Here is a 20172-nt window from a genome sequence, read left to right as displayed (position 1 = left end):
TTTCCAAGGTTACTGTTGATAAATCCACTAAGATGTCATGGTTTGAAATTATGCATGGCACTGAAGGTTCCCCTGCTTAAACCAGCACATGTCCAGGCCCGTCTTAAGTTTGTCAAACACCATTTGGATGATCCAGAGGAGTCATGGGAGAAAGTCATGTGGTCAGATGAGACCAAAATATTGGTCATAATTCCACTAAACGTGTTTGAAGGAAGAAGAATGATGAGTACCATCCCAAGAACACCATCCCTACTGTGAAGCATGGGGGTGGTAGCATCATGCTTTAGGGGTGTTTTTCTGCAGATGGAACAGGGCGACTGCACTGTATTAAAGAGAGGATGACCGTGGCCATAGTATATTATGAGATTTTTGAGAACAACCTCCTTCCCTCACTTAGAACATTGAAGATGGGTCGAGGATGGGTCTTCCAACATTACAATGATCCGAATATATGTGTGTGTGTATGTATATGTATGTATATGTATGTATATGTACATATAAAATCAGAATAATCTTGCACTTCAGTGAGCTTATAGTCTCCTACTTTGATCCGCTTGAAACCAAACATGTTCCATGCATGAGTAAATGTATTATTTGCACAGGTTAGGTGTGAAACCTGACTGTTATTAATTTAAATGAGCCTCTATATCAAATTTTTTTTTTTTTTTTTTTTTTTTACAGGATGTCACTAAAGACAATGATTTCTCCTCCCCATGGAGCCCGTTTACAGAGGGCCCCATCACCTCCAGGTAACCTTTAAAAGTCATCTGAATGACTATGAAACGATTTGTTCCTGCTACTGCCATCTGCATGAAAGCACCTCCAGCAGTCACTTCCCTGTACTGTCTGCGTCATCTCTGTACGCACTTCCTTCTTTCAGCAGATTCTCACATGAGCTCTGCTTGCATTCCCTCTACTTTGACTGTTTTGTTGTTTTCTTTCTTTTCCCCGTTTTCCTTTCCTCTATCCCTTTGTGCACTCCTCTGCTGAAGGAGTCTTCTGAAGAGCGTTGAGGAGGAGTTGTTTATACGGTAAATAATTGGTTTGTGTAGCTGTTATTTAGCGGATCCATAGAAACTTCCACGCAGGGTTTAAAATTAACACTTTAGGCTAAGGCCCAAATGAGCTAAAAAATGGGCTTTTATAACTTAAGATAATTAACCATTAGCATCCAAATTTTTAATTTCCAGTCACCATTGGTAGGTGTTTTGCCCTGATTGCACCACACAAAAATTGCAGATTCATCATCCCTGGATCAGCTTGGGGTTCAGTTTCTTTCACCTGTGAACTAAATAGCCCTTTCTGTCTGTTTCTCTCTTTCTGTCTCTGAAGAGGGCATATGGCTCCATTGGAAGATGCTTTTGAGGAAGTTGATCTGTAAGTGTGGCACTCTTAAAAATTAAACATCAAATTAAAGAGTTTATTTTCTTCTTGGGCTTGCTCGCTTGGGGTTATAAAGCACCAAATTCTGTTAAACTAGTTTTGAAAAATATATATGCTGTGAAAATAAAATTAATATTTATTACTCACAAACACAGAGCAAGTCATTCTCTCTCTGTTTCTTCTCTCCTTCTCAGTTCGACTCTTAAACAGGGAGTGCCGCCACCTCTGCCTCCGAAGGTAACTGTGAGTTTGTGTATAAGTGTACTTTTTTAGCATGTTTTTAAAATTCTCTTTCCCATCAGCCCTCTCAGGCCCGGTCGAGCAGTGTGTCTGATGAGTTTGCTTTGAGCGAAGGCTGTCAGACAGTGCGGAGGTTCCTGGGCTCTGATAATGGACCGCTACCAGTGGCTCGCAGACAAAGCACTCCTGAGAGAGGAAGTAATGCTGATCACACTCACTCAGACTACCTGTCTGTGAGCATCAGCAGCCCAGGACTGCTGTCACACACCCAAGACCTCGGTACGACACACACATACACTAGTTCTCCAGATCCTGTTTACACACAGCTGCTGTTTTTGTACTACTTATATAGGTGTGTTAGAGACCTACACTCACCTAAAGGATTATTAGGAACACCATACTAATACTGTGTTTGACCCCCTTTCACCTTCAGAACTGCCTTAACTCTACGTGGCATTGATTCAACAAGGTGCTGAAAGCATTCTTTAGAAATGTTGGCGTATATTGATAGGATAGCTAAGTTTGCGATCGCGCTAATATTATGGTTTGTTGGTACAAAGTCATCTAAAGCCATTCCATAGCTAAATGTGGGGGAGAAGGATATTATATTAATATTTTTCCATCGTTAAATTAAAGTTGACAGAAACTCGTCTTCCCTCCACTGCATCTGTCCGTAATTGTCTCCATTCAGCATTCAAACTGTGTCGCGTTTGATTACGACAGTCAGCAGGTTTTAGCTCTCCAAGATCATATATTCCCATTATAATACTTGATCTGTAAAAAAGGGGCTGTGTATTCGCGTTTATAGCTGTTTCTGAACGATGTTGTACTCGCTATCGGGTGACAACACAAGGACAATTCATTAGCATCACACGGACAATAACTGAAATTTAAAACTGTGAAGAAACAAATGATCAGTAAACTGTTAGACAGATATACATTATAGACTAGGATTTGAGTGCTCAACATCTCTTCTCTTTGTGCAGCAAAGTGCACAACTCTTCAATGCGCACTAGCGCTGCACCTCTGACTGTGTGTTTCTTTAAGCACATCATTCTGCACCCGATGCACTCTCTTTATTGACCATACATGTGTTTGCATCCCTGTCTGTAGAGGAAGATTCAGACGGAAGTGTAAACGGAGACGTGTCAAAATCAGCTCCCGGTCGTCCCCTGAGGAAAGAGAGAAGAGATTTCCCAGTAAGTGTGCGAGTGTCTGTGGGTGTGTGTCCTGTTGAGAGGAGTGTGGCACAAGAAGACAATGTGGCTCTACTCAATTTTTTTTGTTCCTTTTTATAGAAACCTGCTATTAACGGCCTACCCCCCACTCCCAAAGTTCTGGTGAGTGACATCATCACACATAACTTATACTTATTTAATATCTCCCCTTCTCAATACAACAGCTGTTTGCTCAGTCCTTTATTTGAATTCTGTGTTTTATAACTGGCATAATCTCACATATTACCTGTCTGTGTGTCTGCAGATGGGAGCTTGCTTCTCAAAGGTTTTTGATGGTTGTCCTCTTAAAATTAACTGTGCCACTTCATGGATTCACCCTGATACCAAAGGTAAACTAATAACCGATTTTTCGATACTAAATTTAAAAATGTTCAAGGGAATTTAGGCATCACAACATATAATGTACTGTATTAAAATGGATATTGATTTTGAGATTTGGTAAAACTTTTGTTTAATTTACAGATATAAAACAATAAAATTGTAATTTTTTCAAATTAAAGCTACACTGTGTAACTTTTTTAGTTTATTCTTAGCTAAAAACACTTAGTTCTTTCAAAAATATATTTGCTCATTAATGTATATTTACTTCTTTCACCTAATAAAGTATTCTTGTAAGTTTATAATAATGCTTTGAAAATACATAGGGGTGAGGGGTTCGAATGCTGGTCACCATGTTGGCCCTCCATCTTGAAATTACATTAGCCAAAGAGGGACATACCCGTAAATTCAAGCTTCGCTTTTCGCGTTTTAACACTCAATGGCACCGTGTCGAATGTGAAGAGGGGAATTGCCATGTTAATCTTGGACTAAATCGGCCACCGTTAGCCTAGAAATCTAGACGCACCCTAGCGGCAGCAAATTTAATTTGCCCGCAAGCAGAGGTGTCAAGTAACGAAGTACAAATACTTCGTTACCTTACTTAAGTAGAAATTTTGGGTATCTATACTTTACTGGAGTAATTATTTTTCTGCCTACTTTTTACTTCTACTCCTTACATTTTCACGCAATTATCTGTACTTTCTACTCCTTACTTTTTAAAAATAGCCTCGTTACTCCTCTTTCATTTCATCTTGTTAAAAAAAAAACTATGCAGATAAATCGCGTCATCCGGATAGCGTGAATTTGATTGTGGTTGGATGAGAAGTGTAAACATATACCATTCCAACACCCTATTGGTTACTACGCGATCCATCGAGCTTGCACATGACTCAAAGCACAAATCACACACGGTGTTGCCAGATTGGGCGGGTTCCAGCGGACGAGCACGCACTTTCAGTCAGTCAGCGATCAGCAGCAGACGCGCTCATTTATGACAGCCAGGTTTTTAGCGTGATAACTCAATGTATATTCAAGTGATCGCTATGCTAAAGTGGCATACATACAGTATATATATATACACAAGCCGTACAGTAAGGAGTGGGAGATTGAACCAACTCTCAAACGTGGATTACACCTGTGACTCGAAGACTCTTTATAAATATAATCATGATTCCTGTCCATCATAATATACACACTCAGGACATCTGCAACTAGCAACCCCAACAGCTGCTGAAAGAGGTTTGAATCAATGATGAATCAGTTTTGACTGGGCTAAGTGCATGTTCTATGAACTCCACAAGTGTACTGTATAGTTTTGTCAGAGCAAAGCTAAGCGCATTGTTGTTATTTTTTTTGTCGGCGTATTATTGTACAGTATCAATGAATTACGCATTTTGGCAGTGGCATGGGCGTAGATTACGGGGGGGACGTGTCCCCCTCACTTTTAATAAAATGTATTTTCGTCCCCCGCTCTTTTACTGGGTCTCACCGATTCTAGTCGACCCGCTCCGAGCGGGATTCGAACCAGCGTTACCCTGCGCGGCGACGGCCAAATTAACAGGGACGCTAAACACAGCCTTCTCTAATCTCGTCTGATAGAGCGCTTTTTGAGGTCAGTGGCAAGTGTATTTACATAGAAACCAATGTGAATACATCAAGATGTAAAATCAGAGACAAAAAAAAAAAATCTATGCATGACTTGCTGTCATTTTATTCGCATCTAAATATGAGGAGGGCGCCCTCACAGAAAGTCCAAAGTCCAAAAGTGGATTCGTAGAAGTAATACCCCGTCACGCTGGAGCTGCAGCTGAAGGAAAACAATCGTTTTGAGTGATGAAACGTGACGACGACAATCAGACGAGTGCGACAATATATGCTTTATGTGTGTTTTTCAAGTCATCTCAATGTAGGCTAAAGTAGCCTATCATATAATGCAGCTTTTTTAATGTTTAGTATCTTCTGCTCACCAAGGCTGCATTTATTTAATCAAAAATAGTTAAAACAGTAATATTGTGAAATATTATTACAAATTAAAGCGGCTTTTTTCCTATGTGATCAAAGCTGAATTTATCATCATTACTCCAGTCCTCAGTGTCACATGATCCTTCTAATCACTCTCATATGAGGATTTTATAATCAACAAACATTTATGATTATTATCTGTGTTGAAAACAGTTAAAATGTTGTGGAAACCATGATACATTTTATTTTTCAGAATTCTTTGATGAATCGAAAGTTCAATGGACAGCATTTATTTGCATTTATTAAAGAAATTATTATCATTTGTAATATTAACAATATCACTTGTGATCAATTAAATGCATGTCTGATCAATAAAAGTATTCATTTCTCTCTTTTTTAATTTTACCACAAATGTTTAGATGGTTTCCACAAAATGTAAGCATCACCAGGAGCAGCACATGATAATAATCATAAATGTGTGTTGATCATCAGATCCTCATGAGAATGATTAGTGAAGGATCATGTGACACTGAAGACTGGAGGAATGATGATAAATTCAGCTTTGATCAGAGGAAAAAATTGCATTTGACTATATATTCACAGAGAACAGCTGGTTTACATCAGAATAAAAAAAAACAACAACATTTTTTTACATTGCACAAAATCTATGGAGACTTAATGCACAAGTGTCTGTAATATATAAACCAATCATGAAATTGGCATAAAAAATAGGAGAATAATATTATAGGTTATTGTAAAATAGGAGAATAATATTATAGGTTATTGTAAAATAGGAGAATAATATTAGAGGTTATTGTTCAGCAGTGTATTTGATATCTTACCAAATTAAAAGCAAGAGATGCGATAAATTACTGTTTTAGATGCGATAAATTACTGGGCACTGTTTAAAGTGGCTTATTCAATAAAATATCATCACATTATTTTGGCAGTTAAAGTTTTGGCCGTTTTTTTTTTGTGGCCGGTTTTGTTGAGCTTTGAGCCCTGCACAGGCCCTGCACAATCCTATGACACACTCCTGCAGTCATTAAAATAGTTCAGCTTTCTTTGTAATGTCCAAGTAGTTCTAATTCGTTTAGTTTCTTTATTAAAGTTAATTTAGAAAAATGTTTGGATAATTTGTTTGTTTGTTAATTTTTTTTAAAGTGACAACCAAGCAGTCAGCGGCCGACAGTGGGTATGAGGTTAGGGGTGTAAAAGTCAGGGCCCATAGGTCTCTAAAGCGTCATCAATCTGGCAACACTGATCACACATGTAGCCTACATTTACATTCCAATAAAGGTTATTGATAACATTACTTATAGGCAACTAGTCATCATATCTTCCGCTTCAGGAAACACATGTTAATGCTCAGCAGTACACATAATGGTATATTTCCATTGTACTAAAATGCATTCATTTTCAATGGGTATATATGTGGCTGAAGCAGGTAGCCATTGCCTCCCAAATTTTTCAACATTAACATTTTAATATAACATTATAGTCATTATGGCCTTTAGAAAAATGTTTTTGAGGAGGTGGGGTAGTGCACTATAGGCCCCTGTGGTGTGGCCTTAGCTTTTGGCATTTTTTTCCTTACATTACTTTTACTTTTATACTTTAAGTAGTTTTGAAAACCAGTACTTTTACACTTTTACTTAAGTAAAAAGCTTGAGTTGATACTTCAACTTCTACAGAAGTATTTTTAAACCCTAGTATCTATACTTCCACTTGAGTAATGAATGCGAGTACTTTTGACACCTCTGCCCGCAAGTGTGGTCTAGCAACTCTCAATTCCTATCTGAGCTGTATTCCTCAGAATCTGGACGACCCAATCACATCGTGTAGGCTATAGAGTCGGCGGGCGGGGCCATAATGACGACGGCCGAGTTGCGTTTGTGTGCTTCTAGTAACACAGTCTTCTAGTAAACACAGAAACTGGCGAACGGCGGCGATCTTTCGAATCAGCTCTGCCCGCGCCTCCGGAAGACTTGGAGTTAAGCTTTCCTCTGAGAAAAGAACAAAGAGCGGCACTGAAGTCATTCTTAAAAAGGGAAGATGTGTTCGGAGTTTAGCCGACCAGATACGGCGAATGTTTAATCAGTCAGCAAGCTCCCCTTCACCGTTGTTGCTCCGGTTGGTGTACCGCTATCCTATCGCGTGCAGAGGGAGTTTGAAAGACAACCGTTTATCCCGCCCCTTGGACTGAGCCCTGTCTATGGTGAGTTTCCAGACCAAACATCTTGATGTGGGTCTGGCTTGTCAGGCTAGGCCACCGTAGGAGTTAAACCGAAATCAGAATTGAGAGGAACAGGAACTATTATTCGCTGGATGGTCATATACCTTTACACCGCTAGATGGGGGAAAATATCACACAGTGTAGCTTTAAGTGCAAAGGATAGGGTTGATTTTTATAATGAATTTTATGTTTATAAGGAAATCTCTTATGTTCACTAACACTGAGTTTATTAATAATAATACAGTAAAAACAATAATATTGTGAAATATTATTACAAATTAAAGTATCTTTTCTATTTAAATATATTTTAAAATGCAATTTGTTTCTGTAAATTCAGTGTCCCCAGAAATCCTTTTATTATGTGATTTGGTGCTCTAATGCTGCGTTCACACCGCACGCGAATGACGCGAATAAATCGCGCTATTCGCGCGAAGTTGGACGCGTGAACAATTTGAATCCATTCGCTTCATTCGCGCGTGAAATTCACTTCATTCGCGTGTGTCATTCACTACACAACAGACGCGAATTCGCGTCATGGGAGGGGGTTCTGCCAGGCAGTGGCAGTCGGCAGAAAGACTATCCGAGTTAAGGCTGCTCTCACCGGGGTTGATGAGCGCTGAGCTCCGGTGATCGCCTGGGTCTCACACCTCCGAAAACACAAGATCAAATTTTCAAATAGGAGCTCTCTTAATAAATAAATCACATATTTGAGCTTTAAACAACTACATTCTCGCCTGAAAAACTATTAAAAGTACATTTTGTGACACAATACAGTAGTATTTTTATATTACTTTGGCCTCAGGGTTCCCCTATGGGTTTCTCATCCGTCACTTCACCACGTGACAGCAGTAAGCAGTAGGCCTGCATGATATTGGAAAAAAATTACAAAAAGAAATGTTGGAAAGTATGTGCAAACATGAAACTAAACCTCCAGTACGTGGCAGCATGTGACCGTCTTAATGAGTAAGTGACTAAGTGATTGTTAATTAGTTGTTTATGGAGCTGTCATATGAAATCAGTGTCATTTTCAGTCGTGATGGTATTCAGGAAAACGCTCTAGTGTTGCGATTTCTCCTCGAGAGGCTGCACGAGCGTCAACAGCGCGACCTTATTATCATCAGTTCATTATTATCCACAATCGATCGCCACTTACACTAAATTAATGCACAAACATTCTTGCATTTTGGTGATTCGCTAGTTATTTCTTGCTTTAATCCGGCTCTTGTCCGTCAGTAAAGTAAAATTCTCTTTCACTTGTCCCTTCAAAACACCCACATGTCCCGGACAAGCGTTAATGTCGAGCCCTGCTTTATATTCGTCGTAAAGATCATCTTTGTGGTGCCGTTTTAAGTAATCAGACAAATTGGTGGTGTTTTCTTGTGTTGTGGCCACAAGACACTCCATGCAAAGTACCTCTTTTTGTTCAACATCCTCCTTTATGTAGCCAAAATAGTCCCAAAAAGATGATTTCTGGTACAAACCTTTTTTTTTCCTCTTCGGATTCTCTTCGTCGCGCATTTTAGAGGTGAATGTTTGGCTGTGAGCGGTGAGCAGCGGCCCAGCGAACCAATCACTGTGCAGGCATGAGGAACGTGCATGTCACTCCAGCAACAAACTCGTGTTTACTGTGTGCTTCCTTAATACACCATGGGCTACTACCATAGACCATAAAAAAATACTACTACCCTTCACATCGCATGTTCCGGCGATGTGACTATCGCACACGCACACATCGCGATGTCAATGTTAAAACAGAATATCGTTCAGCCCTAGTAAGCAGGCTCCTCATTGGTTAACGTGGCGCGAATATCCGCCAAAGTTCAGATTTTTCAACTTGAGCGATTCGCGTGATCATTGCCGCTTCATTCGCGCGAATCTCGCCGCAGAATGCCTATTCGCGTCTCTGCATTGACTTAACATGTAAATCACTCGCGCCATTCGCATACGGTGTGAACGCAGCATAAAACAGGTGTGCTGCTTAATATTTTTGTAGAAACGTTGATTTATTAATAAATAAATAAACAGCTGTCACTTTTATTGCCCTCTTACGGAAAATATATATATATATTTTTTTTATTTTTATAGACCAGTATCTGATATTTGGCACTGAAGACGGTATCTACACTCTGAACCTGAACGAGTTACATGAAGCCACCATGGAGCAGGTACTGTCTAAACTCTGGCGATTCACCTTTACCCTCTACCCCCAAATAGACCAGCAGGTCCATGAACTCATTTAACTGCTGTGTTGATGTGTTTCAGTTGTTTCCACGGAGATGCACATGGCTGTACATAATCAATAATAACCTGATGTCATTATCAGGTGAGTGAGAGTGATGTGGGAGCAGCTCTTCTGTCTTTCTGTTACTGAGATTCTCTGCAGTACCTACATGATCTCTGTCTGTCTTTCTGTCTTTCTCTGCGTTCACGGCTGATTTTACTGCTTGCTGGCTCCTTTAATGCCTAAATCACCATAATCAGAAGGTAAAATGTCACACCTCTGTCTTCTATGGCACACGCTCACACGGCTAATCACATCACCTTTCTAGTCTCTGATTCTGATTTAGGTTCAACTTGCATAACTACAGCTCAGCTTTTCTTTGTGCAGGGTGTAATGACTATTCATTTCTGTCACTGTGGGGCATTATTTTCAGTTCTCATCAGCACAAATGACGAATTGTTTCATATCCTATGTGTAGTTATGCTCTGTGTATGCTACACGTATGATTTGTGTTATCTGTCATTCAAAGGGAAGACATTTCAGTTGTATACCCATAATCTGATTGGGCTGTTTGAGCAGCTCAGGAAACCTGGATTGGCCACTCAGTTCCACACCCACAGATTCCCTGACAAGATACTGCCCAGGTACACACACGCTCACAGTTTCTGCAACAACATTTTACAGCATATGTGCCATGATGCATTAGCAATAAACTATAAAGAAACACTGTGAATGTTGTTAGCCATTAGGTTTTTAGTTTTTCAATTGGTTTTTGATTGTTTTAAACCCAAATAGCAAAATTGCTGTTGTGTGTGTTTTTTATGTATTAAAATATTTGAGTGAAAAAGAGGGTCACAAATGTGCCTTTATCATTTTTATTTAGATTTAAAATAATTAATAAAATGATTAAATTACATAATTGGTAGCACTTTGCAATAAGATCCTATTAGTAAATGCATTAACTAACAAGCAATACATTTGTTACAGTACAAGTTAATCTTTGTTAAAGGGTTACTTCACCGCTTTTTCATATTAAACTATGTTATTCCCTTAACTATAACGAGTTGATACATACCTCTCTCGTCTCAGTGCGCTTTTTATCTCTCTGACACGCGGTGATGATCTGATAGCGTTTAGCTTAGCCCACTAAGCCCAGTTCATTCACTATGGTACCAAACAGAGATCAAGTTAGAAGTACCAAACACCTCCACGTTTCCATATTTAAATACAGTTACACGAATAGTTGAACGATCAAGTATGGTGACAAAATAAAACGTGGTACTTCTCTAATCGGATTAAAAAGGAGAACTATAATGTATGGCGGAACAACACTTCTGAGAGTACTTTGGCTCGGCGCAGTAAAAAGTCCCGGCCGAAACATCTTTCCTCACACCTCCCCCTCACTCTCTCATTTCTGTCAATAGGGAGATGTGAGGGAAGATGTTTCGGCCGGGACTTTTTACTGCGCCGAGCCGAAGTACTCTCAGAAGTGTTATTCCGCCATACATTATAGTTCTCCTTTTTAATCCGATTAGAAACACACCACGTTTTATTTTGTCACCATAAAATACACCACTTGATCGTTCAACTACTTGTGTAACTATTTAAATAGGGGAAACGTAGAGGTGTTTGGTACTTCTAACTTGATCTCTGTTTGGTACCATAGTGAATGAACTGGGCTTAGGGAGCTAAGCTAAATGCTATCAGATCGTCACTGCGTGTCAGAGAGATTAAGTGCACGATGAGAGAGGTATGTATCAACTCGTTTAAGTTAAGGGAATAACATAGTTTAATATGAAAAGGCAGTGAAGTATCCCTTTAATGCTACTTTAAAAAAATACAACAGTTCATTGTTAGTTCATTTTAGCTTAGGTCCATTAAATTATATTAACAGATACAGCTTGATTTTAATAATTTATTAATAGATATTAAAAAAGAAAATGATCTAAGATTTCTAAATGTTTTTGAAGTAATTTTCTTTCTTAGTTAATGCTGATTATTGTAGTTAACACAAAAAAAAAATTCCTTGTGTGTGAAAGCACACTTGGTAATAAAGCTCTTTCTGATTCTGATTCTGATTAACAAATGAAACCTTATTTGGACTTTTATTATATTTGTTTTTTATATATATATTTTTATTAATTATTTGTTTATATTTTATTATGGGGTATATTATATATTTATAGATAATTATAATAATACATGTTTTAATTAGTTTTGGTTTTTAATCATATATACTTAGCTTAATTTATTTCCATTTCAGTTTTTAATTTTAGTACTTGAACCCCTTACAGTCAAACCAAAATTTATTCAGACACCTTCAACATTTTCTCACATTATCACAGTTTATTCACTATAGATGAAAATAGTGATGGAATATGATAAGATAAATTTGATGGAAAGGTAAGGAAAGGTTACAATTCAATCAGCAGTCAGCTGTTAAGTACACAATTAGATAATAAAGTACACAATTAGATAATACCATTTTAGGTCAAACTTATATCAGTTTTACTGTATGAAGAATTTTTGGGTATAATATGTCACGGTTTACTTTATTTTGGCATCCTTACATAAATAAACTATAGTGTTCTACACCCACTAGTAAAAAATTATATCTGGTGTCTGAATAATTTTAGCTTTGACTGTATTTTACTTTGTTTCTGAGGCAAAATGTCGAATGTCTTCTTTATGTAATATTTATGTTTTATTTCAGCTTTAGTTCAAATATCCAAAATTGATTTCAAATAAATGTATTTAACGATAACAACACTAGTGTCTACTTCACAGGAGATTTGCTCTTACCACCAAGATCCCTGACACCAAGGGATGCCACAAGTGTTGCATCGGTAAAGCTTTAAACATGCCTCACACCCAAGTACGCACCCAAACACACACACACACACACTCCGATTGAGTTTGACCTTCTGCTCTCTTTCTCTCTCTGTCAGTGCGGAATCCTTATACGGGTCACAAGTATCTCTGCGGAGCTTTACAGTCAGGGATTGTTTTGCTGCAGTGGTACGAACCCATGCAGAGATTCATGCTTATAAAGGTTAGACACAAAGGAAAGTTCAATAAAATCAAGACGCAATAAAGAAATAAAGAAAAAGATGCCATATTATATTATGAAGATTTTAAATTTGAATATATATCTCTCCATCTCCCTCTCCCCCTCCCTCCCTCCCTCTCTCTCTCTCACACACGCACACAGCACTTTGATTTCCCGTTGCCCAGTCCGCTGCGTGTGTTTGAGATGCTGGTGGTTCCTGAGCAGGAGTATCCTCTGGTGTGTGTGGCGGTCAGTCAGGGCGCAGAGCCGGGACAGGTGGTTCGCTTCCAGACCATCAACCTCAATTCCTGCTCATCCTGGTTCACTGAAATTGGCTCAGGTATATTACACACACACACACACACACACACACACACACACACACACACACACACACACACACTCTTTACCCTGATCCTATATCTTGCTGTTGAGAACTGTCAAATGGGCCTATTAAGCAAAATAATGAATGTGTATTTATCTGGGTCTAGGTGGTAACCAGGTTGATGCAATCCATGTGACACAGTTAGAGAGAGACACCGTACTTGTGTGCCTGGACAGTGAGTGACATAACTTTTAGCACACATTGATTAACATTTTTTCAGAAATGTAACGTACAGAAGCTATTGACGATTTCTAATGCTGTCTTGCCTCTGTTCTTGTGTGTGTTTAGAGAACGTAAAAATAGTGAACTTGCAGGGAAAGCTGAAGTCTAATAAGAAACTGGCATCCGAACTGAGCTTTGATTTCTGCGTCGACTCTGTTGGTGAGAGATTCACTTCTGCTTTTATCCAGCTGTAAAATGTTTGGTGGGTGTGTAACCTTTTATATGTGTGTGTTTGTGTCAGTGTGTCTCCAGGACAGTGTACTGGCTTTCTGGAAACATGGGATGCAGGGGAAGAACTTCAAATCAAATGAGGTAAACACTAGGGCTGCAGCTGTCGATTCTTTTTGTAATCGATTAAACTAGCACTTAATCGATTGATTAATTGGATAATAATTGTTTTTGTCTTTATTAAAGACCAATACCTAATATATGAGAGAAAATAAGACGAGTATCTTAAAATTAACATTCATTTTTTTTCTATTTAGAAAAATTACGTTTTATTGCTGAAATTGCATACATGAATAACTGTGAAACTAAACTATTGCATTTAATGCATACAATTGCCATATATTATATTGTATTTTATTATATTATATTATATCATATTAAAATCTATTTCAAATTACTTAAAAAGGTAAACATAGGGATGGGGGATAAATGCACACGGGGGATGGGAGATCGCACTCACAGCTTAGCTCGCAGCTGCAGGCATTTATTTAAACGGTGCGGCCGGCGGAGCAAAGTGAGTGTTTTAACTTCTCAAATTAATTCCTATTAAGTTAAGCTTCCAAACACATGAACTGAAAACGCGCCAGACTGAACAGAACTACTGCCGCAAGCATGGAACGCGTTTACCTCAGCTCTCATCATGAGAGCTCTTACCTGCTGCGTTTGTGATACTCACTCAGCGGCTAAATCACAATATATTGAAAAGACACTTTGAGTTTTTAATTGTAGTGTCTGTTCTCTAACTGAACTAATTTTATGAAGATGAATGCGGTGGTGGGAAACTAAAAGTGATTCAGTATGTGGCTTTGGGAATGGCCTCACAGGGCAGCGAAGCATTCTGGGAATTGTTGTCTTTCATCCCCATGAGACAAAAATACATTTTCTGTCTTTTCTCAGTCTAGAAAGCACCAAATTCAAAAATAATTTCACATTACTACTAGGGATGGGTATCGTTAAGGTTTTAACGGTATTACTACTCTTAAAGGTACTGCTAATCGATCCGGTACTTTAACAGTATTCTTATCGGTTCTCTTTGTTAGACTTTATTATAATAAAAAGAAAAATTAAGAAAACAATTAACATTGTTTTATAATCTGAATATGTAAAATACGGTCATTTAATCTCAGGAATGTCTACTAACATTACTGTTTGGGTAATGACCTACAAAAGACTAATAATCATAATCTACATAATCAATATCTAATAATCAAATATAAAATAACTGCATAATTTTCACTGTACAAATGAATAGATTAATACTTTTTAAAACTGCATCTTTCTCTTCGCCTTTTGTTGATTGATTCACATTAATGACACAATCGTCAGGGTATATTAGACGCTGCCGCAATTTAGCAAGCATAGAGACTGTATTTTACAATAATCACAGATTGTGCTGATTCTGACGTTAAGTTTGGGGTTTAGGGGGAACCAATGCACACAGCTGTGAAGGGAAGAAAGTTGCGCAAGACGGAACGCTGCATTTTTTTAATAGTTTTACCTCATATCTATTTATAATTCCTGGCAACCAAAATCAAAAATACAATTAGATTAATATCACAGGCCTGAAGTGTAACCAGACTAAGCTTTAGTTGGCCATCGTCACTCATTAGTCAGGGTCTGTAATGTGTAATATTGCTTAAAGAAACGGCTGGCAATAGTCTTCGCAATATAACATCTATAAAACAATTATAAATAGTACGTGTATTTTCTTCATCTCTCCAGTACCGACAGCAGAACCGATAACATCAGAGCTTATCGATACTGCGGTCTTTCATAATTTAGCACCGGGGCTCATTTAATACCAGGTCTCGGTACCTATCCCTATTATTGACCCAGTTTAAATACAGATTCATCTTCCCAGCGCTGAAGTACCCCTTTAACCTAAACCAGCACATGGAGGACTAGGCTAACCGCTGGAATGTAAGCAAAAGCGAGAGATAAGTTTGTATTTAATTCAGATAAAGTAGCTTACATCGCACATACAGATCTACATGTTGAGCTAATCATTCATCCTTGTAACACAGCTTGTTTTATTTAATTAGCAGCTATAAATATGATTAAAGTGTGATATTTAAATTACACAAATCAATGAAAGCACACAGCTCTGAAAGCACGAGCGCTGCGCATCACACACACACACACACGTTTAGGGTTGCCACCTTCAATACAGAAAAATAAGGGACGCCTGCCGCAGCGGTGGCCACACCCCTCGGGGCCACGATGACCACAGTCCCGATGGTGTGCCAGTGCAGTGGTATCATAACTTAAAACATGTTTTCATAATTTGTATATATATTAAGATTGATACCAATGGACATTATAATAGGATATCTGCTATTGAAATCAGTGTGAACAGATGCACTCAGTCTCTCACCATAACTTAGGTTGTCATATAGTCTATTGTTATTTCTATAGTATTGGATTTTGCAATTATTTAAATTTGTAAAGCATAACAAATAGTTGCTTATTTTATTCCTAAAAGGTCCTATTTTGATTAAATATGTATTATATATATATATATATATATATATATATATATATATATATATATATATATATATATATATATATATATATATATATATATATATATGTATTATATATATATATATATATATATATATATATATATATATATATATATATATATATATATATATATATATATATCTTATCTCTTATTAAAGTTATGCTTGTGTCTGACTGTACAACTTAACCTTAATAAACAAATCATACCATAACATTATTAATGTAGCCTACATTATTAACATTATTTCTTAATAGGCAGCATATGAAATCTAATGTTATCAATCAAAAAATTGAGGTGATAAAAAAAATTTTTTTTTGATTGGCTGTGATTCACGGCCCGTGAACCTGAAACAAACCAATCAAACAAAGCAACGACGGCAGCGACCAAATTAGGAGCAGAATAGGACGCGTCTTTACACAATCCGGGTGGACCTATGTAAAATACGGGACAAATCGACTTACAATAGGTTGAATGACACGTCTGCCATAGCCTGACAGGGTCTGTATCGTTTTTAATCGTACTTTTAAACTTCTGGTTTCGGGTAGTAACCCGAGAACAAAAAGAACTACACATTTTTTTTAAGTTTTACCGCATATACGTCACTTCCACGACCCCCCCCCCCCCGCCTCTTCATTAAATTCAGACGTGCAAGCCCAACTATCGTTTGTTTGTCGGATGTTATAGTCATGTCTTGTTTATATTTCTTGCCTCAATCTTTAATGCAAATTGATTTTTCAAATGTGCAGATTCATCTATGGTAGCTTGATATTGTAATATTGACGATATATGGTTATTACCTACCACTCAAACATTGAATTGAAGTATCATATAGATTCTATAAAACGGTAACTAATAGACTGGGCTACTATAATGACACTGGCTTGTAAACGTGAGCATCATGATCATTTGGCGTTTGAAAAAAATAAAACCCATGAAATTATATTCATATGAAACATATGCCACTGTACCTGGGATGAAGACATTTCACACGCGACGCAAGCAGAACACCTGCATGTGAACTCCTCCAGTGTCCAGGGCTATCATGGTTGCCATGTCAACAAATGCAAGCGCTCATCCCCTGATGTTTGCGACAGTAGTAGAGGACAAAACTGTTTCCCAACAGTAGGGGGACCCCGAGAGCAAAACCTCTACCTGGTGCTGCTCTAATGCTTCTCTCATCTACCCGCAATTTTTGGGATGTTTACCCGCCTGAACCACGCATAACCGCAATCCGCTCTGAGTCCTTACACAAAAAAATATCTTTCTGCAACATTCGTGTGTAGTTAAATGGACTAAACAAAGCGTTGAGGCAGATGATTTAGGATTTTTTTAATGTGAGTAACTCGAGTTAGTCGATGAATCGTTTCAGCCCTAGTAAACACACACAATAGCTCAGTTTATCTTACACACCTTGACACTGATGGGTTTCAGCAAGCTGTAGTAAACTGTCAAATCAAATTAAGGAAATTACACTACTGTTCACAAGTTTGGGGTTTGGGGATTTTATTAAAGACTTATTTCTGTTACGAAATGTTTCTTGAGCATCAAATCAGTATATAAGAATGATTTCTGAAGGATCACGTGACACTGAACACTGGAGTAATGATGCTGAATATTCAGCATTGCATGACAGGAATAAATTAGTTTTTAAAAAGTTATTTAAAATTCTAATTTCACAATATTACTGTTTTTACTGTATTTGTAATCATATAAATGCAGCCTTGGTGATTGTAAGAGACTTTCAAAAACATCTTGCTGACCCCAAACTTTTGTTCATAGTTCATATAATAAAACTTTAATATCTGCGTGTGCATGTGCATGTGCGCACACATGTATGTATTTGTATTAAGTGTGTGAGATTTTGTTTCATGTTTCTTGGCTCTGTAGTGTGACAATAAAAGACCAAAGGTCTTCTGGAGGTGAAGCACTGTCTTTATGACATATGATAGTATGTGTGTGTGTGTGAGACAAATGACAGGGTGTGATGGATGATGTAAAATTCATGTACAATCAGAAAGCTTGAGCTGGCCACAGAGTAGTAGATTAAATTATTCAGCTGTTTTTCTCCTCTCTGACTCCAATGAAAAGCACTCGGCACCTACACCTCTCAAAATTGTGTGTGTGTGTGTGTAGTTGGAGCTTTACAGCCTGCCAGGTTGTGCACCTGCTTTGCCACTCATTTAGTTTGGGAACATGACACGTTTGAGCCATTGTTTAAAGTTTTCGTGATGGGTGCAGTTGGAGTACTTACACACAAATATGTACAAAAAACTAGTTAGTTCTGGAACAGTTATGTCTCTTACTTACTGTAACTTTCATAAATTGCACTTACTTTCATTTCATAAATTCATTTAGGCTTGGCATTTATAATAAATATTGTATATATGAACCCCACTATAAGCTGTTATGCACTAGTATTTAGCATTATTTCTGAATAATTAATAAATAATAAAATATAACTATTCTTCTTGTTTTTTTTTGGAACACATTTTTTTCCTGGTGCGACTTGTATTTTGGAAAAAGTTTGACATTATTTAGTCTAGTCCACATTGCATTCTGACAAAGATCACCAACCTAGATAGAAAGAAATGTTTTACAAAAAAATCTTACACATTATTTGGCCTCACTAATCACCTAGTCGATCGTTATGCTATTCTGACGTGTCTCTAATTACTATTTATTTAAAAACTCTTTGTATGTTTGTGGTTGAAGCGTTAGTTGTTTATAAAAAAAATGTCATGTATTTTCTTCCTTGTTTTGTTTTTATATGCATAATTTTACATCAGTGTTATAATAGGAGCATTGCTGAGACATTTCAGCAGGTGTACAGTTGTTTATTAAATAATATTTCCACTCGTCTGCAGGTGACACAGGAGATTTCAGACCCAAGCAGAGTGTTCAGACTCCTGGGATCAGACAGGTTAGAACCAGATCAAATCATTTCTGTCTCTCTCTTGCCTTACATCATCACCTTTTTCCTTCTATTTCTTTGTCTCCTGGAAACATTACTCTCCACTCTCACGTCTTCCCAGAAACTCTGCCTGTAGTCTTTTTTATGCGCATACAGTGGACAGAAATAGAGACATGTGGAGGAAAAAAGCCAACTGGGAGAACGTGGTGTCGTCCCGGCTGGGTTTGTTTCTATAGTGAGGGAAGCCCTGGGTCAGGTTTATTGGGGATAGACCAGAGCTTTGTGACTTACGGGGTTAAATTAGGTCTGTAAATCTAACAACCAGGCTCAATAAGAAGGCTTCGTTCTGCTGTCACATTTGAGCAAGTAGTTTCTTATCAAGATTTTTACTTGTTTCACAAAAGAATGAGCTGTGTGTGTGTGTGTGTGTGTGTGTGTGTGTGTGTGTGTGTGTGTGTGTGTGTGTGTGTGTGTGTGTGCGTGTGTGCGTGTGTGTGTGTGTGTGTGTGTGTGTTAATATTGAATAAGTATGGTTTCACTAATAATAAATGTACATTTGCATAAAGCATGCATATTTGTCCATACCCATGTTGATTAGAGTATTAAAAACTTAATTCAAACTTAATTTAAGATACAATTACAACTGATAAAAATGTGTGATTAAATTGCGATTAATGGCGAGTCGTGCGATTAATCATGATTAAATATTTTAATCAATTGACAGCCCTAATATGTGTGTGTGCGTGCGTGCGTGTATTAGTTTCTTTTTTTAAATCTTACTGATCCCAAACTTTTCAAAAATTATTTATATATTGTTTGCACACTTTTCCCCCCTTACAGATTTTTTTTAAGGGGTGGTTCCGTGTGTTTTTTTTCTAGGCTTGGTTGTGTTTATGGGGCGCAGTATAACATGCCTTAACACTTTTTGTTTTTTAAACGCTGTATTTTTCTTATATTTTACCTTTGTCACACCGCTGTCTCCACTGTCCTTTGAATGGCTCATTTGCTTCCTGCTTCTATGAAGCCCATCCCTCAGAAAAACACAATGGTCTTAGATTGGTTCGATGGCCAATGTTTCCTGTATTTTTATTGGCTGAAGTGCCAAGCACAGGTTGTCCGGAAACGCCACGCCCCTTACCATTACGGGTAGAAGTCACAACTGCGGTGACTAGCACGGGTTTATGATTTCACCAACCCAGGAAGAAGCTCGTTGTAGTCCAAACCGGCCGTTTTTGTAGGCCATAACTTT

General features: G+C 37.8%; 1 protein-coding gene across 5 annotated transcripts in view; it reads left to right on the top strand.

Annotated features, from left to right (window-relative positions):
• The window catches only part of map4k5 (mitogen-activated protein kinase kinase kinase kinase 5), a 58757-nt gene that overhangs the window by 35063 nt on the left and 3522 nt on the right, over positions 1-20172 (top strand). For 2 of the 5 annotated variants that reach the window (XM_067420725.1, XM_067420726.1), the window contains exons 16-32: positions 682-749; positions 1333-1377; positions 1578-1620; positions 1686-1902; positions 2737-2822; positions 2922-2963; positions 3106-3190; positions 9463-9542; positions 9640-9700; positions 10125-10242; positions 12386-12444; positions 12547-12650; positions 12810-12987; positions 13139-13207; positions 13321-13413; positions 13496-13566; positions 18877-18932. In XM_067420725.1, the coding sequence (XP_067276826.1) occupies positions 682-749; positions 1333-1377; positions 1578-1620; positions 1686-1902; positions 2737-2822; positions 2922-2963; positions 3106-3190; positions 9463-9542; positions 9640-9700; positions 10125-10242; positions 12386-12444; positions 12547-12650; positions 12810-12987; positions 13139-13207; positions 13321-13413; positions 13496-13566; positions 18877-18932 (1475 nt within the window). Of the gene's footprint in view, positions 1-681; positions 750-992; positions 1032-1332; positions 1378-1577; positions 1621-1685; positions 1903-2736; positions 2823-2921; positions 2964-3105; positions 3191-9462; positions 9543-9639; positions 9701-10124; positions 10243-12385; positions 12445-12546; positions 12651-12809; positions 12988-13138; positions 13208-13320; positions 13414-13495; positions 13567-18876; positions 18933-20172 lie in introns of all 5 variants that reach the window. The other 3 variants (XM_067420730.1, XM_067420727.1, XM_067420729.1) reach the window with 3 other exon arrangements.

The sequence above is a fragment of the Pseudorasbora parva genome, chromosome 17 (genome assembly GCF_024679245.1).
Source record: "Pseudorasbora parva isolate DD20220531a chromosome 17, ASM2467924v1, whole genome shotgun sequence".
Lineage (NCBI taxonomy): Eukaryota > Metazoa > Chordata > Actinopteri > Cypriniformes > Gobionidae > Pseudorasbora > Pseudorasbora parva.
This window is presented reverse-complemented; position numbering and strand designations above follow the sequence as displayed.